The 25,572-nt window shown below is 47.3% G+C and overlaps 1 protein-coding gene across 1 annotated transcript in view; it reads left to right on the top strand.

Annotated features, from left to right (window-relative positions):
- Positions 1 to 25,572, top strand: part of LOC135237671 (E3 ubiquitin-protein ligase RNF123) — a 128,194-nt gene that overhangs the window by 2,859 nt on the left and 99,763 nt on the right. The window contains 22 exon segments of the mRNA XM_064305008.1: positions 1,441 to 1,528; positions 7,491 to 7,570; positions 9,841 to 9,938; positions 10,287 to 10,341; positions 10,483 to 10,568; positions 10,809 to 10,895; positions 12,083 to 12,150; positions 12,288 to 12,426; positions 12,745 to 12,846; positions 13,063 to 13,167; positions 13,530 to 13,655; positions 13,751 to 13,843; positions 14,304 to 14,377; positions 15,264 to 15,381; positions 15,913 to 16,012; positions 16,102 to 16,163; positions 16,418 to 16,523; positions 17,098 to 17,169; positions 18,358 to 18,459; positions 23,057 to 23,157; positions 23,257 to 23,446; positions 24,000 to 24,145. Coding sequence (XP_064161078.1) covers positions 1,441 to 1,528; positions 7,491 to 7,570; positions 9,841 to 9,938; positions 10,287 to 10,341; positions 10,483 to 10,568; positions 10,809 to 10,895; positions 12,083 to 12,150; positions 12,288 to 12,426; positions 12,745 to 12,846; positions 13,063 to 13,167; positions 13,530 to 13,655; positions 13,751 to 13,843; positions 14,304 to 14,377; positions 15,264 to 15,381; positions 15,913 to 16,012; positions 16,102 to 16,163; positions 16,418 to 16,523; positions 17,098 to 17,169; positions 18,358 to 18,459; positions 23,057 to 23,157; positions 23,257 to 23,446; positions 24,000 to 24,145 — 2,198 coding nt within the window.

Raw genomic sequence — 25,572 nt, 5'->3', positions numbered from 1 at the left:
AATTTCTCTCTGAGTGTCTGCATTATCTGACATCTTGCTCATTAGAAAAAACGTGCACAGAAATCCACTTCCTGTCTAACGTTCGATTGTGTTCATTTCACTATTGTTTGTTATTGTAAAATTAGTCTCTAATTACTTATCAGATGATAATGGTGAATGTGCAAGCATCTATACTTCAGGGGAATGTCTTCAATTCACTAATGTCTGCTAATTATGAATTCACATAATCATCTCTGCTCTAGGGATGTGACACTTTTTAGAGTCCCTTGTCCCTCTACTCAATTTGGAAAGGTGGGCTTCAGATATTTTGCACCTTATAGTTGGAACAATCTCAAAAAAATGAAAATAAACTTGACACAGTAATTTCAATTGCTGATTTTAAATGTGTAATTCATGGCTCATGACTGAATTATGCTCTTGCTTTTAACCTCTGCTCTGCTCTTCACTTACTGTTATGCTGCTCTCTCATTCCCCATTGGATGTTTGTAACTTGATTATCAACTGTATTGATGGGTAACTTTATATTTTACAGGTCCTCCTTGCAAAAAAGATTTTAATCTCAATGGGGTATTCCTAGTTAAATAAATAAAATTACGTGGATTTCTTTAACTTACAGAAAAAAGAGGTGAGAGAAATCTCTTCAGCTATGAGCTGTCGGTTTCGTTCATGGATTCAGTGAAATATCTCTGATGAACAGGCTGTTTATCCTCTCTCCACTGCCTGATGGTGTTGACACGTTGTGGCACAGCCCTGACATGGATTTTAATCTGCTCACTTTCTGAGCGTCGGCCTGTTTGTCACTTGAGTGACAGAGGAAAGGAACGAGCAGTTCCAGATGGACAGGTCCAGAGTTCATTTACGGAGTGAGGCTTCCTGTGTGACGTCCAAGAGTGGGGCAGCCGTTCTCCTGAAATCCCAGACTGCACCTCTGCATTTGGCTGGAACACAGGCCTTAGTCATTTACTGCCTGAGACAGAAGTGTAAATGGCCTCATTAATGCAACCAAAACACACTTATGAGGTTGAATAATTTAAAAGGGAGCTGCCATCTGTATTTTGGGAAGTGTTGTTAGAATGAATACTGAGTGAGGACCACCCATCGATGTAAGATTCGATTAGAACACATTATGGTCCACACATGATGTTCTTTTCACAGCTGGTGCTATAGGACAGTACAAATAAGACTAGCTAATACATGGGAGACATGTGCAACCCAACTAATTTCATTTGATTTCAGTGTACTCTACGATGAAAGCAGGAAAACTTGACTCAACCACAAATGTGTTGTGCCCACCTGGCTAATGCATGGCAGCCATTTTGTGTCAGAACGCTTATCACACATCAGCTGAGATGGAGAGAGAAGACGTTACTGACTCGGTAAAACATTTTAACGGTGGTAACTCCACGCCTGTGTGCTTACCTGTGGGCTCTGTTTCTCCAGGCATCGTCCACGAGAAGCTGTTGAGTGACTACCTGCACCATGTCTTCCCCCCGTCAAACAAGCACAGCGCCCCCTCTGCTGCTTTCAGGTACTGGCACCTTCACTGCGCCTTCTGCTCGGCTCATTCTGTTCCGCTACCTTTCCTGCGCCCATGGTTTAGCATGGTTGCTATCCTTATAGCTGTGGTAGTGACTAGGGATGATTTACTTTCAGCTGCACTAAAAGAGTCAACCTACTGGTTCTGTCCAGGTGCAGTGTTTTTGCAAGGGTTTCATTGCTGAGAAACATTGCTTATATCAATTAATATATCAAATTAACATTGTCTCCATTTGATTTTTTATGTAAAATTAGAGTTGCATGCATATAATCAGAGAAAATGCTGAAAATGAGAATCTGATTTTAAATCTGTATATTAGCAGTGTACAATAGGCTTGTAATATTATATTTAATGTAGATGTTTGTAATTACAAAAATCATAATATGATAAACCTAATCTAATATTCTAGTATGCCGCTAATATTAGGGGCTGTTTTCCTTAACTTTTTAAAGTAATTTTTTGTTTTTAACCACTCGTACAACTCAGGGCTTTCTTCTCAAATGTGTTCAGAAAAGCTTTGAGAACTCGTTTGATAAGAAAGCCCTTAGTTGTTGGAGTGCTTGAGGCTAAACTCTCAGTTCCTGAAGCAGTGCTGTGGCCAGTTTTCATGGTCTTGCTGGATACCCAGCCACAGTTGGCACGGATACGGGCGGGAAATGATTCCAGTCAGCGGGGCATGTTCGGTGGAGAGTGCTGCTGTGCTTATTAGGCTCTATTAGCTATGAGTTCATGTAGTGTCTGAGCATTTGCTAGCAGGGACACAGTTGTCACTATAATGTTGCATTTTGCATGCTGGGATGGCAGGTGTGCCATCCGCCAAGTTACGGGTTGCCAGGGCATTCCCCGTACCTGCTCACCACGGGGAATCGGTTGGGCGCTTTCCAGCGTTTCCTGTGACCGCACGCGCTCCCTCCTTACAGACGTGTCTTGTTGCAGAGCTCTGTTTTCCCCAAAGTGGCTCAATCATTCTGTTCATTTTGTGCAGACTCCATAAGTTCCTGTTTACACTCTTATCGGATGCAGCCGGAAAATCATATTTGTGGGTAATGGAGTAATGTTATCGTACATTTACACTGTTAATGTGCTGCATATCGGACTCAGGCAGCTGACTGGTGAGCGGCCCTACAGCCGGGTGTCTCCTGAGGCCCACGCGCTTATTCTGGGATGTGATGCATTACATTACATTACATTACATTCATTTAGCAGACGCTTTTATCCAAAGCGACGTACAAAAGTGCATTTTCATGATCGTAGACAACTGCTGAACACGGGTTCAGTAAGGTACAATTACTTATTTTGTAAAGCTATTTCTAGGCGAGAACAAAGAACACTATCCTGGTCTAACATCTGCAAAGCCAAACTAGGCAGAAGAATAAGCTAGAGTATTAGGACAAATACAATTTACCAAGAAGTGCAGGGATGGGGCAACATGTAACAAGTGACAGGAAAAAGGGTTTTTTTTTTTATTTATTTATTTTTTTTTTTTTAATATATATATATATACACAGCGTGGTGGTGGTTATTCTAGGTATAGTCTGAAGAGATGAGTCTTCAGGCCACGGCGGAAGATGGATAGTGAGGGGGAGGTTCGGAGAGGGACGGGGAGTTCGTTCCACCACTGGGGAGCTAGGGTGGAGAAGCTCTGTGATCCCTTTGGGCGGGTGGGAGGGGTTGCAAGACGCCCTGCTGCCGCAGAGCGGAGTGGTCGAGCAGGCACATAGAATTGAGTCATGTCCTGCAAGTAGATAGGGGCTGTCCTGTTGGCGGCAGTGTAGGCAAGGGTCAGGGCTTTGAATCGGATCCTGGCAGCGACCGGTAGCCAGTGAAGTGATCGCAGCAGGGGAGTGACGTGGGAGAATTTGGGGAGGTTGTAGATGAGTCGGGCAGCGGCATTCTGAATCATCTGTAGTGGCTGTATGGCACAAGCTGGCAGGTTTGCAAGGAGAGAGTTGCAATAATCAAGGCGAGAGGTCACCGTAGCCTGGACGAGCAGCTGGGTGGAGTGCGTCGTCAGGTATGGTCGAATCCTCCTGATGTTGTATAGGAGGAATCTGCAGGACCGTGATGTTGCCTTGATGTGCTCCTTGAGGTCCAGCTGGTCATCCAGGACCACCCCCAGGCTCTTTGCAGAGTGAGAGGCAGTCACTGTGGTGCCATCAACCGTGATTGAGAGTTCACGAAGCAAGGAGGTCTTGTACGGGAAGAAGAGCAGCTCAGTTTTGTTGAGGTTGAGCTTCAGATGGTGGCTGGCCATCCAAGTGGAGATGTCAGCCAGGCAGGAAGAGATCTTATCATTGATCTGTGTGGCTGAGGGGGGGAAAGAAAAGTAGAGTTGTGTGTCATCTGCATAACAATGATAGGAAAAACCATGTGAATTAATGACTGAACCAAGAGATCTGGTGTATAAGGAGAACAACAGAGGACCCAGTACAGATCCCTGCGGCACTCCCGTGACAAGTGGATGAGAGGCAGAGGCAGACCCCTTCCAGGTGACCTGGTAGGTCCTATCTGCAAGATAGGAAGAGAACCAGGACAGGGCAGTCCCGGTAATTCCCATCCCAGCCAAGGTGGAGAGGAGTATTTTATGGTTGACCGTGTCAAAAGCTGCAGACAGGTCAAGAAGGATCAGGACAGAGGAGAGGCGTGAGGCTCTTGCAGTGGCAAGTGCCTCCGTCACAGCTAGTAGTGCAGTCTCTGTTGAGTGCCCGGATCGGAAGCCAGACTGGTGAGGGTCTAGCAGGTTGTTCTGATGGAGAAAAGAGGTTAATTGTTTAAGAACTGCTCGTTCGAGGGTTTTGGACAGAAAGGGTAGAAGGGATACGGGTCGATAATTTGTTACATCGGAGGGGTCTAAGGTGGGTTTTTTGAGTAGTGGGGTAACACGAGCCGTCTTAAAATCAGAGGGAACATGACCAGAGGAGAGAGAGGAATTAACAATGGAAGACAGATAGGAAGGAGCTCGCTGGAGATAGATTGGAGAACTTTTGATGGGATGGGGTCAAGTGGGCAGGTGGTTGCGCGATGAGAGGTGATGAGTTGTAATACATCAGAGTCCTCCAGCATTTCAAAGGAGGTCAGTGTGGCTGTGGGGTTGTCCTGGGGGGTTGGGGGGCTCACTGGATGGGTGAAGGAGTTCCGGATTGTAGCCACCTTTCCTTCAAAGGCGGCCAGAAAGTCATCTGCGGAGAGGGAAGAGGGAGGTGGGGGTGGAGGAGGAATGAGGAGGGAAGAGAAGGTGGAGAATAGTTTACGTGGATTAGAGACACATGCGCTGATCTTGGATTGGAAAAAAGAGGCTTTTGCAGACGTGAGGGCAGATGTAAAAGTCGCCAGCAGGGTATGGTATGCGGTCAGGTCATCAGAGGATCGGGATTTTCTCCACTTTCTCTCTGCAGCCCGCAGTGATGTTCTGCTGGAGCGTAGTGACTCAGTCAGCCATGGGCAGGGGGGTGAGGGGCGTGCTGGTTTGGAGACAAGAGGACAAAGTGAGTCGAGGGACTGAGAGAGGCAGGAGTTGAGGGTGGAGGTGGCAAGGTCAACAGGCAGGTTAGAGAAAGACGCAGGAGGGGGAAGTGTAGACAGAGCAGTGGAGACGAGGGAGGATTGTGACAGATTGTGATGCGTCGGTAGAATGTCCCTTACCGCTGGAATCCTACCCAGACTGCCTCCCATGCCACTCCAGCCGAATCCGGCCGGCTTTCATCCGTATCGGATTTCCCGTGCTGAGACTTGTGGTTGTGAAATGCACCGCGTGTGCAGTTTGGCAGTGAATGTGATGTACTTTGCATAAAGGGGTGAGTTTAGACGGGGCCTAAGGGAGCTCATTAGGAGCGTGGTCTGATGCAGTTTGTCTGGTGTGTGGCTGCAGGCCTGGGTTAGTGGAGCACAGAGCAATGAGATGGCCGTACAGCCACGCTGGAGGGCTGGGACTGGGGCATGGGGGGGGGGGGGGGCAGCTGACACGTGAATATGAGGTCAAGATATAAATACGAGTGTGATGAAATAGGAAAGGTAACTCTCTAGAGTGGTATTTGTGTTTTATTTGGGATTGACTGTCATACATCATTAAAATAGATTGCTGATGTGTTTGGTAATTGTTTTTAAGAAGGTGGCCAAACTGAGAGAACTTCACACAACGTTATAATAGTACACTGTGAAGATGTACAGGTGTGATCTAATAATACCACAGAATGGAAGCAACTGAACGCAAACTACACCCAAAATAAGTGATGTTTTTCCCAACTATCTTTTTTGCCAAACTTTCAAATAAGGGAAATGTACTTATTTAAGTCTTACCCTGAAAGAAAGTGTACCACGAAGAGGTGAACATACTGTAATGGGTGTCTTACAATGTGAAAGACGAACTCTGAAAAAGGGCATTCTATTACTTTTTTCCTATTTTTCAAACTGTTCCTCGTTTGCGCTTCCCTTTGACAAAACGTATGGCAAAGACGAGGGGATGAACTGTTCCATTGACCCCAGTTGAATTACCCTGGCGTTGTCAAATTCAGGCGCGGTGTTGTCGTCAGAGCTGGACCCCCGCGGGCTGCACGTCTCCCGTGCGCTCCGCATCGGTGCAGCGAAACGCTTCCACCTGGCCTCGCGGCTGAAATGCAGAAAAAGTGTTTGGTGTTCCACGTCCGCTGAAGTTTAAATAGTTCCATTCCTCAGTCCATTCATCAGCTGGAGAAGCTGGTTTTCAGTTGGACAGGGAAGCCCCGGCTCGGTTTAAATTTTTAATACTTTTTCCCTCATTTGAGCTGTAATATTGCGCTGAAGCGGTGGAAAGTGACAGTTGAAGCTGAGCATTCATTTGTGTCTAGAGGGTTATGAAGGTGAATGCAGGTCTCAGGGGCCTGAAATGGCTCCCTTTCCTAATGGTGGGCTCTGGTTTCCCTGCGAGCTCTATAGATAGAGCATGACAGGGGAGTTGGAAATAGAGTGGGGGCGGGGTGTCTCTGTCAGTTCTGTCCCGTGTGCTTAGTGTCCATAGGGCTGGGTTCTATCTCAGTGCCTGCAGGGCCCTTCATTCTGAAATACTGAGCTCTACTGTACGACCAGGGCTGGGAGATGCTGGACCTCTGAGCAGGGAAATAACGGTTTCACACACACAAACACGCATGTGCAAACACACACGCGCCAGTGGACGAGTGCTTATATGCACTTTTCCACTAATCGTATTCTCTGTGCATTTTGGGTGCGGGGGGTCCAACTTGTCAAGGCAGAAAATGTTTTTCATCATTTAAGATATTTTTCTATCAAATCCTTGTTCTATCACGATCATATCGCAGCCCCTATCCCACAGTACAGCAGCTAAAGATGGTTTGGGTTACCTCTGACAGTCTCATAGGTAAAAGCCTGTAGAGCAGTTCACAGAAGTCAGCTTCTTATCCGACGCTCAAATGAAAACGGACTGTTTACTGTGCTGACACGGAGTCGGCAATTGTGATGAAGAGACAGTGCTCAGCTGCAAAACGTCTGATTGGATCAGCATCGTGTTATCTTTAGGTCCTCCATAATACAGTGTAACCATGTTTTGTATTGTTGGAAAACTGATGTCATGGGGAACAAATTGGTGTCTTTAGTGGTGGGGTGCTTGATATTGATCTATAGGTCAGCACCCAGCCAGATACAAAGGTTAACCTGGTGTGATATGCTTACAGAGATAGTGCAAGCAGGATCATTGATCCATGCTGTTTTGCCATGATTGTGATGACTTGGTGTTTTGCTTTGATCGTTCTGTAGGGGAGGCTCGTCAACACGGTCACGTATAAGCCATTTACACGTATAGCCATTTCACCTCTCACATTTTGCACCATTGCATATTGTCATTATTACTAAACACACTGAACAATAAACTGCGTTCATTTTAAAGAGATTTGAACTGTGCATGTCTGGGAGTTGCATATGTCTGACAGGAGGGGCTGGGTTCTCCCCCCCCCCCCCCCCCCAGGAAAAACCTCACCTTCCAGGACCTTGGGGCCCACCTGGAGAGGCTGCTGTGTGAGGGTGAGCCTGGAGAGGACACTAGAGGTGAGTGTGTGAGGCCCATCTCACTCACACACACGCTATTCATGCACTGTGCACTGCTGTCATTTACTGTGCGTTTCCACATCAATTACCACCTTATATGGAAACGCACACGCTCACACACGCTCACACACACACACACACGCTCGCGCTCACACGCTCACAAATGTGTGTTTGACCCAGGTTGAACATGCATAGGTCTGACTCAGACAAACAGGAAAGGGAACAGACAGGTGGAAGACTGGCTGCTGTTGATGGTGCTCTGCTCAGACCCAGCAGTTATTATAATGTTATTTCCTCACTGCTGTGTGTTTGAGTGGTTCTGCGGTTCTTATAGCCCTCACACAGATACCCACAGCAGTCAAACACTCATCCGCGCGCGTTCGCTGTGCTGTGCTGTGGATAACGAGGAAGGTTTGGACTGATGGCTGCCTCCCCGGGAGGGAGTTATTGTAAAATAATTGTTCAGCCGAAAGGCATTCTGGGAAGGAAATCCTGCAAGCCACACACCTGGGAGGTGGAAAGTTTCTTTTGTGGTTTTTTAATAAACCCCCAAGAAATGAAATGTAACTTTTTGAATAACGTGCTCCTGCAGTTCTACTTTCTCTGCTCACCTCTCCAGTACTGACTAGGTGCTGCTAATGTGTTAGCTTGAGTCTGAGAAAGTACAGTGGTGGTGCCCTCGAGCGTACTCTGCATACCTCAGCTGCATTAAAACTCTGAGATTCAGCGGCCTGCCAGCATTTAAAATGTCTGCCTTTCAGTGTCTAACAATGTCAAACAACACTCAGATGTGGGATCTATACTCCAGTTAACATGACATGATTTTTTTCTGCACGCTTTGAGAAGAAATCCTGTGGGTGTCCCTGATGTACAGCACCAGTAGTACTTTATTTGAACAATATGCCTTAAAGCCTGAATAACACTGTCACAAGCATGAAATAATATTAACCTGTCGTACTCAGACTTTGACAGTGTGTTTCAGCTAATGTCATAAATAATGTAATGTGTGCAGCAAATTTTACAAATTTTAAATAACCGAATCCAAATATCTACTGCATGAATCTTGACAATGGCATTCGTCATAAGCTATATAATGCGCTCATGTCTGGTTATAACGGTATTATGTCATGTTTTCCACAGTGTCATGCAGGTCTATAATTCAAATAGGCTGTTACCAAATATGCTAGTCATTTACTATTGGATATTTTTTTCATTTTGCTATTAATTTAAAAAAATTATACAAGTACTTGTGATTTCACAATGTGACTGTACGTTATCATCGTGGTACACGCTGGCTGTATTGGTGCGTTCTGCATGGACAGGGTAGAGGGTGGCACGGCCAGCCTCATTCCAAGCGAAGCCTCCCTGCAGCTGGGCACCTAATCGCGTCCTGCCTCTGATTGGCTGCGCGGTCCCCTTGCGTTTCCTGTGCCGGGTGATTGCCCAGGATATCACTCTAGAAGAGAAATGCCTTCTTAGTAGAGCTGCCTGGTTAAAACAAACAGGGGGAAAAAGGTCATTACCCTGCCCTTAGTGATCCAAGTGCTGCTTGGAATTTGCATACGGCATTCTATGAGACGTATTTGTATGCAGGGAACTGTAGTTCTGCAGTGAGCCTGTGTCACGCCGCTCTATGGTGGTGACAGGATAGGGGTGTGATAACAAACTCACTTCTAGGCGCCTCTCTTTCCGGCCGTGTAGCGGAAGGGGATTGGGTGGAATCGGAGTGCTCCCTGTGAAATGGCTCTGTGATGCCTGGAGGACTGTGACGCGCAGGTTAAATGTGGCCAGTGTGATTGCTTTACGGTTTAACGTCCTGCAAATCGTGGAACAGAGCCCCAGGCACTCTGCTGCACCCTGTTCTTCAAGGGGCTTGATAGCCGAAGAATTGTGTGTGTGTGTGTGTGTGTGTGTGTGTGTGTTTGTGTGTGTGTGTGTGCGCTCATCTGTGTGTGAACTGAATTTTCCATGTGAGTGTATTGTTTTTTTTCTAACTCTTGTTAGGCCTATATACTGTGCTTTTGGATCATGTGTTTCAATTTACCAGCCTTGGAGAACCAGTCACATACAATGTAATCAAACTCCTCTGGGATAAAGCCCATTTTACCGCTATTTGTTTTAGCCTCAGAACAGATTTTTATTGCAGCGGGTAAATGCATTTACACAAGCTAACCTTAAAAGTATGACCCAATTAGTGCTGCTCCTTATTGGTCTATGAAGATTGACACACATGCATGATGCCCCCCACCCTCCCCCCGTTCCTACCCCAGATCAGACAGTAGAAGGGCGGCTGGGCCCCCCCACCGTGGTCTTGGATCACACCAGTGGCTTCGAGGGACTCCTTTTCGTAGACGACGACCTCCTGGGGGTAAGTCCGGGCTAATCGGGGAGATCAGCCTCTTGCCATTTCCGTTTGTGATTTTGGTTTCAACTCATTTCCTGAATTTGCCGGATTTGAGAGTGACCCCCCTGCTGTTCTCCCAGCTGTTGCTGATGTAGGTCTGGGCTTATAGAGCACAGTGCAGTTTGTTGGGTTCTGTTGTGCTTAGATTTTTTTAGATTCCTTCAAAAATCACAGTGTATTATGATTGGTTTTATGTTCGATTATGGATCCATTTTAAAAATGCATGTTTTGTGTGGTGTAGTTCAAGTCTTCTGCAGTGTATATATACTGATCGTCTGGCCTTTTTTCACTTCCTGTCTTTTTTCACACAAGGTCATCGGCCACAGCAATTTCAGCTCCATCAGAGCAACTACCTGCGTGTTCAAAGGTAAATGCTTTACACCTGTAACAACTGTGTGTTCTAGTAAAATGATGAACTGTAAGCATTTTTCATATTTTGTAGAAAATGTGGTGCGTCTGTAAACTGCCTGTACTCCCTGTCTTGACCATCTCCTTTGCCTCTGGGCAGGAAAGTGGGTGTACGAGGTGCTCATCTCCTCCCAAGGGCTAATGCAGATCGGATGGTGCACACTAAACTGCAGGTTCAACCAGGAGGTAGGCTGTCTGTCTGTCTGTGCCCATTTACTGAGGCCCTGCATTTAGAGCCTCCATGGTGCTCACCTCATCCTGGTGTACATCAGCGCGAAATAAACAAGGACATAGATATTTACCTACTTTTAAAAATGGGATCTTCCAGTTTTTTCAGAAGCTCTATGAGAGACAGAGTGTGTGAGTGCGTGTACATCTGTCTGTCTGTCTGTCTGTCTGACGGAGGCACCTCCCGGCTTTTTGCAGGAGGGTGTGGGCGACACGCCGGACTCGTACGCCTACGACGGGAACAGAGTGCGCAAGTGGAACGTCACGACCACTAACTACGGCAAGGTGAGAGAAGTCTGGTCTGGGAGGACGCTGGGCCCGGTCGACAAGAAGAGGCGGGAAACTCTTACACTGACAGTCTGGCTCTTCCAGTAACACATCGGCCTCCACCGTTTGGCTCAGGGTTAGGTGTGATGTGGTACATTTTGGGGACGAGCGCTTACCATCTGTAGGAGAGATTTCCGGTGTGGTAATAATGTGTCAAAGGAAACAGAACAAAACAAATAAAAACCAGTCCTAGAGGAGGTTGTTATTTCCTGTTCTGTCAGCATGTTCTCAGACATTGATGTTCAGTCTATTGCAGTCATGGGATTCATTCGCAGCTATCCGTGTCTGTTCATGGGCTTCGATTGGGCTCTGTTTTGGCAGCACAGACGAATGCCAGAGGCCCTGCCGGCAGGGTGGGGGGTCCTGGCTAATCGTGATGTTTACCATAACCCACGTTATACGTGTATCACAGTAGGCCTTTCAGTAAATTGGTCTGTAGCGTCTCCTATGATGAACATAGTACTCACCAGCTCTCCATTTACATTAGATGTTCAACTCTTTTTATGGACTCATGGACTTGACTTTCACTCATTCTACAAGATTCTCCACAAGGGGGAGCAGTTAGAACTCAAGTAGCTGAATGGTGCTTTGCATCCGATGACTGTTCTCTTGTTTTCTTGACATGGTGTAGTAGCATGCAGATGTACAGTGAACATGTTGATCTCTAATGGTAGCCCGCTAGCTAAGCAGCAAAAAATTGCTGGCAAGTTTGCCAAAGTGAGCAACTTTTTCAATAGTGACATTGCACAAAATGAAATCACAGAAAAACAGCATTTGATAGTTGACGCAGAAGAAATGTTAGCTCGCATCAGCTCTGTGAATGCTAGCAGTGCAGCAGCTGGCACAGAGCACAAGGTGTCAGACCCCTGGTCCATTTTAATAACCAGCTGTCAGAAAGTTAAAAACAAGCTTCACTTCAGTAATACAATTTGGAAGTTGTTGTCATTTCATTAGCTACACTTTAACACTAAATTAAGTACAGCTTAGTTTATAGGCTGTATTATAATATTTATTATAGGCCTCTTACTCCTAATGTTATTTCTCTGCCAGTTCCAGAAAGTTGTCATTTATTAGGTGTGTTGTGTTGTAGTTGTGGTCTGCAGGTAATTGATGATTCACAGGTGTGGGTGTTTGGTCTGTTTCAGTCATGGGCTGCTGGGGATATTGTGAGCTGCTTGATAGACCTGGACGAAGGGACCATAACTTTTTGCCTGTGAGTTACGATGAATAAAAACTCCCTGTTGAGCTGAACTTCCGATAACACCCGTTCATATCTTTTTGTTTTGTTGCGATAGCAACTCTTTTTTCTCTCTGTTTATACACCTCTTTGTCTTTCTGCTGACCTATTAGAAATGGCCAGTCGCTGGGGACAGCCTTCAGTAACATTAAGATGGGCCCTGGCATTGCGTACTTCCCCGCCATCAGCCTGTCCTTCAAAGAGTCCGTGGCCTTCAACTTTGGAAGCCGCCCACTACGATATCCTTTACAGGTCACAGACATGCTACTCCTCTTTTACGCTGTCAGGAGTTTCCTATACCGCTTGCTAATAGGTTTTTCTCAGCTGTAAACTACCAAAAGTAGGTTTTGTAAACTTATATAAAAATTATGTTTTAATAATTATTAATAATTGTATTCTGTATAATGCGGTTATTCCATGTCTACTTCTCTTTGTCAGGATCCTTCCCTCAGCTATTTCTGAAAGGTTCTCTCTGTGAGGTGAAAGGTCACTGAATATCGCCTGTGTGTTTGTGTGTCTCAGAAAGTTCAGTATGAGTCTCCTTAACATTTCCCCACATACCCTGTGGAGGCCTACATGCCCCTGCAGAGCCCCCCCACTGCTGACCTCGCCAAGGCCCACAGGCTGCTGGGATATATTAAGAATGTACTGTCCACTTCGATAGACACTCAGGTACAGTCTGGCTGCTGAGGAAGGAATAAACTGTGTGTGTCTGTGCATGTTGTTGTCAGTGTGTGAATATTTGTATGTGTGTGTTATTGTTGGTTTGTGTTAGTGTGTGAATGTGTGTGTGTGTGTGTGTGTGTGTGTGTGTGTGTGTATGCACGCTTGTGTGTTGCTGTCGGTGTGTTTTCTCCATTGGGACTCCTCTTTGTGTGTCCCTGGCAGGAGGGGAAGCTGGTGCAGAAGGACAGCTCCAGCTGGCAGCTGCATGGGGAGCCCACAGTACTGGTCACATTGGCTCACATCTTCAACTACTTCGCACCCCTCATGGTCAGCCTGAGCACTTCATCATACCTGAAAGAAAGATCTTAAAGGATGGAAAATCTGATTTTACAAGTAGATGCTCTAGAAAATAATTTAAGTTGTTCTACTCAAAGATTGGTTTCACAATGTTTGTTTCATGTTGCATTAGAATTATTATTTGGGTCCTAACAGTGTTGGTAATCAGCAGAATAGTGAAGGGTCCTGTCTGTGTTGGTAATTAGCATAGTAGTGTAGGGTCCTCACTATGTTGGTACGTAAGAGAACAGTGTAGTATCCTTACAGTGTTGGTGATTATCAGAAGCTTGAAGGTCCTGACAGTGTAGGGACATCATGTTGGTGTGTAATCGTGGGTCTTTCCCTGTGTGTAGTGTAAGGTTTACCTGGTGGAGGACGTCCTAATGAACTTCCTGCTGGGCATCCTGGAGGGGGGCGGCTCGGTGGACGAGCACCCCCTCATCCAGCAGCTCCTAGACCTCTTCTGGCTGCTCATGGAGGTGAGGAGAGGGCCGAACGCCGCGACTGGGTGAGCTGTTCCACTTTAAGGTCCTCCTCACGTGTGTGTGTGTGTGTGTGTGTGTCTTTTCCCCAGGACTACGAGGTGAACGAGTGCCTGAAGCAGCTGATGATGTCACTACTGAGAGCCTACAGGTTCTCCCCCATCATCCCTGACTTGGGCTTCCAGGTAAGAGGGTTTGTAAGTCAATCTGGACAAGACCATCTGGAAAAGATCTTAAGGAAACATGTTGGGCCCAGAATGCGTTGAATCTCTAGAAGTACTAAGTTTGTGCAGTAAAAAGTCCAGAGTGGGAAAATGACGCTTTTTTGGTACATCTATCTCATTGGATGTTGTTAGTGCAGACATGCACATACGAACGCATGAGAGAGCCTCTTGCCGTGGTGTTTCTGGGATTATGTCAAAGCTTATGCTAATGAGCTAGTGTAAATACCCTTAAAGAAGGATGCAATATGCCAGATTTCCGGCTGTTATGATTAGAAATGTCATACTTCACATCGAAAAGAATTTTTGGCATGCATCTTTATCTTGGGGGTTAATGAACACTTCATATACAAGAACAAAGTGAAGTTAAACCTCATCTGTCGTCCTTCCCCCGGCCTGATGAGTCACGTCTTTTAACTCGCAGATCCATTACCTGCGCTTGACGACCGCCATCCTTCGGCACGAGAAGTCCAGGAAGTACCTCCTCAGCAATGTCTTATATCCTTTCTGTCACACAGAGCAAACAGGGAGCGTACATATGATTTTCCCACATTAAACGGGAAATACGGACCAGAAACGTCTGAACCAGAGGCAGACCACCTGTATGTCAAACATACGCACATTATGTGCTATCACTGTCTGACGAGAGAACGTTCAGTGATAAAGCAAATGCTAGTAGGGCTCCAGAGATATTTAGGATATGAAAGGCAGCATTTCCTGAATAATCTGTAAAAATGCAAACCCTGGAAGCTTCCTCCCAGTATGGAGAGTGGCTTCTGCAGGAAGCCAGCTCTGATGAGCTGTAGAAATCAGCAGGATTTCAGGAACAAGAGGAGAAGGATCCTGCCTTGGTTTGAGATGACTCACTTTTGCATATGAATGAATGGAAAAATGGATTCAGTGGAGAATCTGTAATTAAAGGATGAATGTGTAGGGGGGTTCCAGATGGAGAAGAGCTTCTAAAGCAGAGGAGGTGTGTGTGTGTTTTTCAGTCTGGAGAGGATATTAAAGACGCTGTCAGTGTGGAGAGCACAGGACGGGTCAGATCCCCACCCTGATTACCGTTTGGAGTCTTTTAGTATTCAGCACTGTAATATCCTACCTTCTGTATCTGTGTGTGCGTGCGTGTGTGTATTTTAGCCTGCGTGTGTATGTCTGTGTGTGTGCTTTTGTGTGTGGTTTGTGTGTGAGCGAGCATGTGTGGCATGCGTGCTTGCGTGTGTGTGTGTGTGTGCGCGCCTGTGTCTGTGTGTGTGTGTGCGTGTGTGTGCGTGTGTGTGTGTGTGCGCCTGTGTGTGTGCAGGTGAGCGTGTGCGATATGTGCGCTTGCTTGCGTGTGTGTGCGCGCACTCGTCTGAGCGTGTGTAGTCCTTAGCGTGGTCACGTTTGATGTGCTGCGCTCGGTGGTCTTCTTCTACATCAAGACCCCCCTGCGGGTAAAGGAGGCGGGGCTGGAGGAGCTCATCCCCACCACCTGGTGGCCCACGCGCTTCGACAAGGAGGTACGGTGCGCTGTACACACTGTGTGTGTGTTCAGACATGCTTCTCCTGTTTCAACAGTCTCAGTAACTTCTCACTCAACACCATTTCATTTTCATCCGCACTCACTACAAGTTAGGGTTACATCACTAAGATTAATTTTGTGTATGTGCGTGTGGATTCAATCAACTCAAACTTTATTCAAACAAATAAAGACGTCTGTTTAGTCTGTTTATTTGACATCATTTGGTGGGAAGAGATTTCAATGTAATGAAAGTCCATTAATAGCATCATTGGCTGTCATGAACCACACAGCAACCGTATAAACATGTGGCATTGGCATGGCTAAGTGTCATTGGTTGTAGCGAATCTCAGAGCACATGGAGACTGTGTAGCTCTATCAGTGTGGCACAGCTGCTTGTGTCCTGTACTATAGAGATCCACACAGTGCAAAGTAACAGTGTGCATGTATCACATGTCCTCTGCTCTAGGCCCCTCAGTAACTGCTCTTAGCCTCAGTAACCGTCATATCGTGTCCCGGCTGTCCTCCACAGGGGCGGGATGAGAGTGAGCAGAAGGAGGAGAGCGGGGAGGAGAGGCTGAGGAGGCGCGCCTATGAGAGAGGCTGCCAGAGGCTGAAGAAGAGGATAGAAGGTAAGGCCCGTCTCCCCACCCCTCTCTCACCCCTGGAAACCCATCCCGCCTGGGCGCTTAATCCGCTGTGTCACGTCTTCTTTGTGCAGTTGTGGAGGAGCTGCAGGTTCAAATCCTCAGGCTGATGCTCAACAACAAGGACAAAGGGACGGTAAGCTGTGCCTGACCTGTCAATCACTGGCTGCCTTCACTCGCATGCTCACTCAGCCTGCCATCATGAAATTTATTCATTCATTTCTTTAATTAATATATTTACTCCAGTGCATTTACTTGATTTTTGCTTATGTGTCATTTATTTTTAAAAAATTTACATTTAAATTGATTTTTAAATGAAACTTTATTTAAACTAGTACATACTGTTAGAAATCTGTGTAAACAAAGCTTATATTTGTTTTTTCTTTGCAGGGGGGGGAAGCTTCGCGGTACATATTCCTGAATAAATTCCGCAAGTTCCTTCAGGAGAATGCTAGCAACAGAGGGGTAAGGCCTGGGCTCTGCTGCCTGTTTGCTCAGACTGTCTCTTAGGTTCCCTTGAACATGAATCGTGATTCAAGAACTGCATTCAGCTTCCTATATGTCCGGAATTGCTATTAGGCCACTGTAATGAAGTCTGGTTGGGGTGTAACAGTAATGCACTGTAATGGAGTCTGGGGTGTAACAGTAATGCAGTGTAATGGATCTATTTGGGTTAACAGTAAGCTGAAGGTCTGTTGGGTTACAGTAGCAGATGGAGTCTGGGGTGTAACAGTAATGCACTGTAATGGAGTCTGTGTGAAGTATGCTGATGGGTGTTGGGTTAACATAATGCACTGTAAGGAGTCTGGTGAAAATCACTGTAATGGAGTCTAGTTGGGGTGTAACAGTAATGCACTGTAAAGGAGTCTGGTTGGGGTGTAACAGTAATGCACTGTAATGGAGTCTGGGGTGTAACAGTAATGCACTGTAATGGAGTCTGGTTGGTGTACGTATGCACTGAAAGAGTCTGGTACAGTAATGCACTGTTATGGAGTCTGGGGTGTAACACTAATGCACTGTAATGGTTGGGTGTCTCTCGAACCCACTCGTGCCCCATACATGTCGTTCCTGCACGCTGTCAGCCGTCCGCGGGTACTGGGACGAGGGCAGGAGGAAGAGTGTGGGCTGCGTCAGCAGTGAAGGTGAGCGGCATGCTAACTAGCGCCAGAAGCACCAGAAACACCACAAGTTTGCCTGAACTGACCTGAGTGTACAATGGAACTAAAACGACCTTTATGCTGTGCCAAATTGCATACTTGAATTCATTGCGATAATTGTCCTAGCACCTGCGTAGCAGAGCTAACATTACCTTACCCACCAAACACCTACGAACCTGCTGCTGAGGAGTGCTTTAAGATGTCACAAACTGTTTCAAGTGAGCGTTCTGTTCTGTAGCTGGAACTTTTGGAAAGTAACATAATGTTCTGCCTATTGAGTTGACCTTTAGAGTCAACTTTCTGTTTTGACTGATCGCTCCTAAAACTTCACTTTTTGGAGCATTAAGTAATTCATTGCGCTGCTCAAGGTGCATGTTGCTGTGCTGCATAAGCCCTGGATGTCACACACATAGAGGAGGCTTCTCGTTTCCCAGTGGTTATTAAACATAAGCCACGCTGAAGTGGGAGGAGCTATGACATCACGCATGATGCTCGTTTGTTAATATGGTGCCTGCAGCCGGGGGTCTTGAAAGCCACAGGGTCTGCTGGCATTTGTATTAATGTTAAAATCCATAACCGCTTCCGACCAGAGGAACCGGATGAAGTGACTAAACTGTGTAATTAACTGCCGTAATGGATGAAGTCCTCTGGGTCTCTCGGAACAGGGTTGGAGACCCCTGTCTTATTGTTTTCACACTAGCCAATGGGCATCGAGCATAATGTTACTGCTTCCCCTCCTTTTTAATGGCTTCAGTGTGTGAATTGAAAGCACTGCGTGGGTTGCAGTTTACTGTTATGCTGGTCCTGGTAGTTTAGACACTCTTAATACACACAAGTGGTAATTTAGACCCTCCTAGCCAGGCTGTTGTTGCTGCATTCCACTGAACAAAGTAATGGACAATTATGCCTGATCTAATGGGCTCATTCTTTCAGTATTATTTTAAGCACGGCATCTCGCGAGTAAAAATATCTGTCTGAGTGTAAAATACGAGCGTAAGAATGTTATTAAAAAAAGCTCCTGAAAGGCAATTTCACGCCTCGTCCGTCCACTGCTGTCGTCATCATCGTTGTGCCGCCGGTCTTGTGTGTCAGTAAATGGCGGACGTGCTTTCCCGAGGTTCCTTTGATTGAGGACTGACTGTTTTCATCTCCCTTTCTCTTCCGCTGCTTCAGAGGCCTACGTCCCTCCCCAGCTCTTCTACAACGGAAAGGTGGATTACTTTGATCTCCAGCGTCTGGGGGGGCTCCTCTCTCACCTCAAGAAAACCCTGAAAGGTGCGCGGAGACGCCTTCTCCCGTCCTTATGCCGTCAGACTCAGTCTGGGGTTAGAATGACTGGAGCACATTTGCAGGGTTAAATGTAAAAAAAAAAGCTGTCAAGCTGTGTGTGTGTTTGCGTGTGTGTGTGTGTGTGTGCAATGGAAAAATGTTATGAGGCAAGATCACTAAGCAGTCATAGAATGGGAATGTTGGTACCATTCTGTGGGTAGTACAGTAAACTCTCTAATCTAATATGAGCTCATATTAGATTAGAGACACATATTATTAATATTATATTGTTAGTTTATGTCAAGTGATACATTTAGCACTATTTACACATTAGTCTCAGTCTTACCCTGCAACCCAAGCTTCTGTATACAGGTGCCCTTCAGATGAAATTTATCCTGATGAAAATCCAATATTGGTTGCAATGTTGATCACGTTGTGGTGTATTTTAAGATCAGGTAGTTATTTGGGAGTGACTAACACAGTGTGCTGACTCGGTTTGCTTTAAGAAATTTTTGCCAGTGTTATGCATGGTTGGCTTGACTCCTCACCTGCGGAGGGAGCCCTACCTACGCCAGGTCCTCAAACGTACCTGACAACAGAGTTATTTGGAAACTAGATCTTTAGGCCCAGTCCCAGTTCACCTCCTAATCACTCCGCCTGCACACTAGAATTCATTTTGCGCGTTCGCGGGAGTCGCCATCTTGCACAAGGCTTGTCCCAGCACTGTGTGAGGCAGGTTTCAGGGGGAGGTGATTGTTTGGCCCTTCAACGCTCCCTCAGTAATGAGGAAATGAAAGTGCTGGCTTCGAAGCCAGCGCTTGATAATAGTTCTTCATAAATTCTGATCAGGGTCATGGCAGCAGGCCGCACCTGTTGCTTTTTATGCCCCCCAATCACCTCCATGCCTGCCCTCGTCTGTGAGGTCTTTATGTCAGTGACGCTTATAAATAAGTGCACTTAAAAACAGAGGGAGAGTGATTGCCCGTCGTTTTGGGGTTGGACTTTAGAGGGGACTTGCCTTACATCAGTGTCAACTTGGTCAGGCTCGTAGTACCATAAGGTTCTGAGCCTGACAAGTGAAGGTGACTCTGAATCGTTTTAAAGTGTACTGCTAGCTCCTTTAATAGAATTTTCTCCTCAGTTAGCAGATGGGGGTGCTTGGCAATGCAAGTATATATGAATGTGTGGGATGGCCTGCAGCTCCCATAAAAAGACGATCTGCTTCTTATTACAGAGCGCAGTTATTATTGCACTGAATAATCATCAGCAAGGATTTAAATAAGAAGTAGATCCTATTTTGAGAGATGTGGGTCACGTACAAATTCATACCAACTGTGAATCGATTGGAATGGCTCAGTTGTTTTTTCTGTTAGCTCCACTAGGGGGTGTGGTATCACTGCCTGTGTTCCACAGCCAGCCTTCCAGTTGCAGCAGGTAGTGCCCCTCCTGTGGCACATTCTATTGTACGTGTTTCTTGTATTCCAGGTGTGGGAAATTTTTTAAAGACTGTATTGACAAGGCCGCACAAAGAAAGCCCCGACCCGAGAACTGCGTTCATAAACGGCCTCTGGTTCTTCTCGGGTAAAGAGGTTCAGCGCGTGATTTTCTTTCTTTCCTTGACAGTCTGTTAATAATTGCGGCCGTTTGTCTGCGTTCGCCCCTTTCGAAACGTGCTCCGGCCCGAATGCTTCAGAATGGACTGGGCGGAGAGGGTCGGACGGAGCGCTGTCACCCTGGCTGCGTTCTCGCCCGACGCGCCGCGCTGTCCGTGCCGCCGGCGCTGCGTGAGCGGCGGGCCCGTCTTTGTCTCCTGATCCTGCGCGCCGCGCGGGGATAAAAAGAGCAATCAGGCCTTTTAGAGACGCCCTGGCTTCTCTCAGGGCCCTTTTGTTCGCGCCGATAGAGCAATCAGCCCCTGAGATCCCGGGGCCCCCCCCGCCTGGCCCGCCCACGTGAGCGCCGCCCGGAGCGCAGCGCCGCCATCGACTGCGGGAAGCGACCCAGGAGCGAGGAGCGCACGGCCCCCCGCTCCGCTGAGCGAACACCTCTCTCGGAGGTTCGCGAACAAATGTTTTTCTTGGGAGGCGCGCAGTGTATCGGGTATTGCGTCAGAGGTGCCGGCGCGAGGCGTGCTCGCTTGCTGAAAGTATGAATCGGCTGCGATGGCGGGCTAGCGCTCTAGGCCTCCCGCTAGCGCACAGCTGGCTGTGGAGAGCTAGCGCTCTAGGCCTCCCGCTAGCACACAGCTGGCTGCGGAGAGCTAGCGCTCTAGGCCTCCCGCTAGCGCACAGCTGGCTGCGGAGAGCTAGCGCTCTAGGCCTCCCGCTAGCACACAGCTGGCTGCGGAGAGCTAGCGCTCTAGGCCTCCTGCTAGCACAAAGCTGGCTGCGGAGAGCTAGCGCTCTAGGCCTCCTGCTAGCACACAGCTGGCTGCGGAGAGCTAGCCTGCTCCAGTGCTCCCGCTAGCCCCGCTGCTGAATGCAGCGCCCAGCCTCCCGCTACCGCCTGCGCGGAGAGCTAGCGCTGTAGGCCTCCTGCTAGCACAAAGCTGGCTGCGGAGAGCTAGCGCATGTCAGCATCACGGAACGAGAAGCTGATGGATATCGATTGCTTTCTGGGTAATTTGGCGAGCCCTTGGATTTACCACCGGCGGGTGGGGGGGGGGGGGGGGGGCGGGCGGGGTGTGGAGAGGAAGCAGACTCAAACCTGTTACTCACTCTTTGATGTCTGTTTTTCTTTTTCTTCTTCTCCTACTTCTTCTCCGGTTTGTTGTTTCTTTCCAGGAAGTAAGCCAGCGGGCACGGCTGGCTGGGTTTCTGGGACTCAATCAGTGTGATTAAAGTGGAGGAGAGGGCCGGGTGCGAGCGTGTCGTCGCGGCGACGCGGCTTCACCGGGCCGTAACTTAGCCCTGTCTCTACGCAAACTGCTGCCCCCTGCTGCCAAATGTTTGATTGCAGGAGCCCCACCCCCCCTCACCACTTTATTACCGCTCGGACAAAGAGGACGGTTTCCGCGAAACGAGCGTCTGTCTGAAACGCTGTAATTTGAGGAAGTGTGGAGTTGTCGGCGTTTGACGGTGTTGTTCTCCTGAAGGCCCTCGCCCGTTGCTGCAGCCGGCAGGTGCACAGGGGGCGGGAGAGTGGAAGGGCCTGGGGGAAGGGAGGAGATTGGAGCGTTCACTTCCCGCGGGCAGGCAGCAAGCGTCAGGCGTGACTGTGTGGAGGACCTTGGTGGCGGGCGGTTGGGGGCGGGTTGATTTTGATTTAGGGGTTATTGACTCCTCATCATCCGCATCATCGCTCACGCTCACGCTGCTGCGGGCGGGCGAGCGATCGTACCGCTGTTCCACGCGGCCGCACAGGGGACACTGAAGCGATATCCGCGATCCCGCCAGCCTCGTCACCGGCAGTCAGTCAGAACGCCGTGAGCCTGAGCCCGTCTCGCGGCTTCGACCGCCTCTCCACGGGCGTGTCCCCAGAGCGACCTGGACCTCGCTTTACCAGTGCGCTATGGGAGGGGGGTCATTGCACAGTCCCTCTCTTTCTCTCCTCCCCTCCCTCTTTTACTGGTCGTTCTTTCAGCCTCCAGTCCTTGTACGCGTCTCTTTCTGGCGAAGCGCGAATGCTTTGGGCTGGGGTTGGGTTGGGGGGGGGGGGGTGTCTCTGAGGCTGTGCAAGGCTTTGGGTGGGAGTTGGGGGGGTTGGGACTGTGCTGTGGTTCACTCCTTCCTCAGCCTGTGAGTGATTGGGAAGCCCTCCGTTCCTCCTGGGGCAATCTTTCTGTCTTCGTTTATTTTTTACCCCCTGTTCGCCGCAGGTGGTTAGTGCCCCCTTTCTGTTCTGGCAAAATGTTTTTCTTTACTGATTTATGGGTTAGACCTTTTTTTATTTTTATAGAGTGGTAGATTTATGGTTTGAGTGATCACTTTAGTAAACACAATTTATAGCCACTTAGAGGTCACTTGTGAAGGTGTGATGAAGCCTCTATATCACCAGGAATCACAGTAATGAAACCATATTTCTCTGCCCTTTATTGGGTGATGCTTTTTCATGTCCCCCTTCTGTTGCGAAGCAGACCGCCCTTTCTGGCATCACCCCCACCCTAGGACACATCACAGGCTGTTCTGTGTGCTCCACCCCCACCTTACGACACATGACCTTTACTGTGATTTTTGGTCCTGTTCCTTTGATTCTCGCCTGGACAAAGTGTATGCGTGTATATGTGTGTGATTGTTTCTCATCATTGCTTCAAAGAAATGTGTGTGTGCGTGTGCGTGTGCTTGTGTGTGTGTGTGTGCGTGCGTGCTTGTGTGTGTTCTAGTCGTGGGCTCACAACGATGGGCTATGTGTGCGTGTGTGTGTGCGTACATTGTGTGTTTCTCTGATTGCTTCTAATCAGTTGAATTGTTTTGGTCCCAAAGATTGGCGTCTCTAGAAGCTATTTCTTTTTTTTCTTTTCTTTTAAAAACCTGTAATTCTTCAAGTGCACAGAGAAACCCTGCCACTCAGAATAAGAGGGAGCCCTGGGTGGTAAAAGTGCACTGGGCTTTTGCAATGACAGATTTTATGGGACTCATTGTGTGTGCTTTACTGTGCTCTTCAGATGACCTTGCCTCTAAAGCCAACATCATTGTTGATCCGTCTGAGATCCAGGCCACTTCCATGGACGACCTGGACGAGGACGAGGAAGTTGGAGGAGCCCAGGTACGGTCACTCTATGGTTACTCAAAAGGGTTGCATTGCAGTAAGGTCACTCTATGGTTACTCAAAAGCGTCTCTGTCTCTCTCTCCCGCGGCTTGCAGAGGCCTTTCGGGGCGGCGGCCATGGGCGGGGCCTGCGTCGGCCTCACTGGCTCACTCCCAACCCGGGGGGAGGGCCACCGCTTCCTCAGCAGCCGCGTCCTCAGTCCTCATGACCCCCGCAGCGGCCCTGGCTTCCGCCCGAAAAGGTGCAAATGCACGCTGGCCTGACTAGGTACCGAGGAGCGCTTGTGTACCCACTTCCTTTTTTTAAAAAAAGAAATAATTTTTTCATGCTTTTTTACGCTTTCTCTCGCCAGTTTGGAATGGTCATGTCATGGCGATCGTGAAACCTCACTCTCCCACCTCGGGGCTAGAATGTGTCAGCATTTCGCCTTCAGTTAAAGGCTGTGATGGCAGTCTCCTGTTCTGCACTCTGAAAACGTCACTGCAGTTGTGCGAGCTAATTACAGAGGACCTACCAATCATAGCTGAAAGGACTGGAGCAAGCCCACAATCCATTTGAATACAAAACACTGATATTCAAAAGGCCTGCTGTATGCTAATGGGGCTCTTTTCCTGTTTCCTAACAAGAACATTGTGCCATAGGAACGGTTTAATACAGAACCGAATATCCTCTTGGAAGCCAATTAGTCCAGCTTCAGAACTGGAAAAAACTAATCATTTAAGCACCTTCAGGAAGTGGAGTTATTATCTCTCATTTTATTACTGATATCAGCTGGGGAAAATGCCTGGAGGTAATATCCTTTCTACCCTATTTCTCCCCCACCCCTCACCTCCACTAGTCGAGGGAAGCCATGGTAACGATGGGCTGTTGCTGGGGCGACCACTGGAAGAACCCGACCAGCCAATCACGGAGAAGTCCTTGTTGGAGATTCTGGATGGCATTGTGATGATGTACAACCTGAGCGTCCATCAGCAGCTGGGCAAGGTAACGGAGTCGTCAGAGAGTATGAATCACTCACTAACTCACTCACTCTGAGCAGATGGATAAGGTAAGACTCGCTCAGTGACTCACTCACAGGAGCGTCATGCACCAAAAAAAAACTCAGGGGGCACTGAAACTACCTTGATTGATGATTATACTCATTCAGTTTATATCTGGAAGCTTAAATGCAGTGAATGGTTAGTTCTCATTGTTATGTATTATGCTCATAGACTCATTTGTGCATTTCTTTAAGTTCATTCAACAGACCCTATACCAGTTACATTATATCAGAGTGATTCATTAACAAATGCATAATATGTTCACCATAGAGCAATATATTCAAGAAATATACCTTAAAAAGGCAATTTAAAGGAATAAGTTCACTTTCTGTCATTTTAAGAAAAATATATCTGGTTTAGTGAATGATTTTGATTGGCCCAGACAGCTTTTGTGTGCGGTGAAAGACATAATAGACGCTTAGAGAGGTTTCTGATGACCTGCTGACTTTATAATGGCTGGTGTAGGGGCTTTTGTGAGTTTGTGGTTTACACTTCAGGTAACTCCAAAACCGCATGTACAGTGATGTTATGCCTCCAGAGGCTGTACGTGTGCATGCTACCGGACAATTAAAACAGAACAAAAAAAAAAAAAACTTCCGTAACTTATCTAGCCTTGTCTGTTTAGAACGGTGGGTGTGCTTTCATTATTTGCCATTGAGTTCAGCTGGTCTCACTGTTCCTTAACCCATACATAAAAACACGCTATTATGACAACATTATGACTAATGTTTATTTCATACACGCACTTTTCTGAAGGTAAGTGGATGATATTTCCGCGAAACTGAAGGGACACGTGGGCCTCACAGTGTATGGGTGCGACTGCTCTCTCTCTCACTCTCTCACTGATTCGGTCTCTCTCACTCACTCACTCAGAATGAAGACTTGCTGCTCTGTAATAGTGAAGTTACTTTGTCTGTGAGGTCAGCAGGATAGTGGGGTAAAGGGTATCCCACTGTCCAAACCTGTAGCGCACGGCCCAAAATCAAGTATATTACCACTGAATGATTCTGTGATGTTTATTTGAATACCGTACAGCATCTACTTCACACAAGTAGAATGTGCCAAGTGCGTGACTACAGTACTTACTATCCAAACTGCTCTGAACCTTGCCCCTCACACAAATGATGAAATCACAACAACCGTGGCAAATTCTGCACGGTGCGACTTTTCATTTTAAGTTGTCATCAATACAGACATAAAAATGTGAAAATGGCACGCTTATGATATTTAAAAGGAAATTACTTTTTAATTTATTCTGTTTACCCTGCCAGCTCACACTGTTCTTAGATGCCCCAACCAAAACAAAGTGAATGTTTTGAGCTGTATTTTATGGTGATTGTCAGCAAAGGATTTAATTATGATAATATTTAC

This window comes from Anguilla rostrata, chromosome 13 (assembly GCF_018555375.3).
Source record: "Anguilla rostrata isolate EN2019 chromosome 13, ASM1855537v3, whole genome shotgun sequence".
Lineage (NCBI taxonomy): Eukaryota > Metazoa > Chordata > Actinopteri > Anguilliformes > Anguillidae > Anguilla > Anguilla rostrata.
Note: the sequence above shows the minus strand (reverse complement) of the source record. Positions and strands in the feature narration are given on the sequence as shown.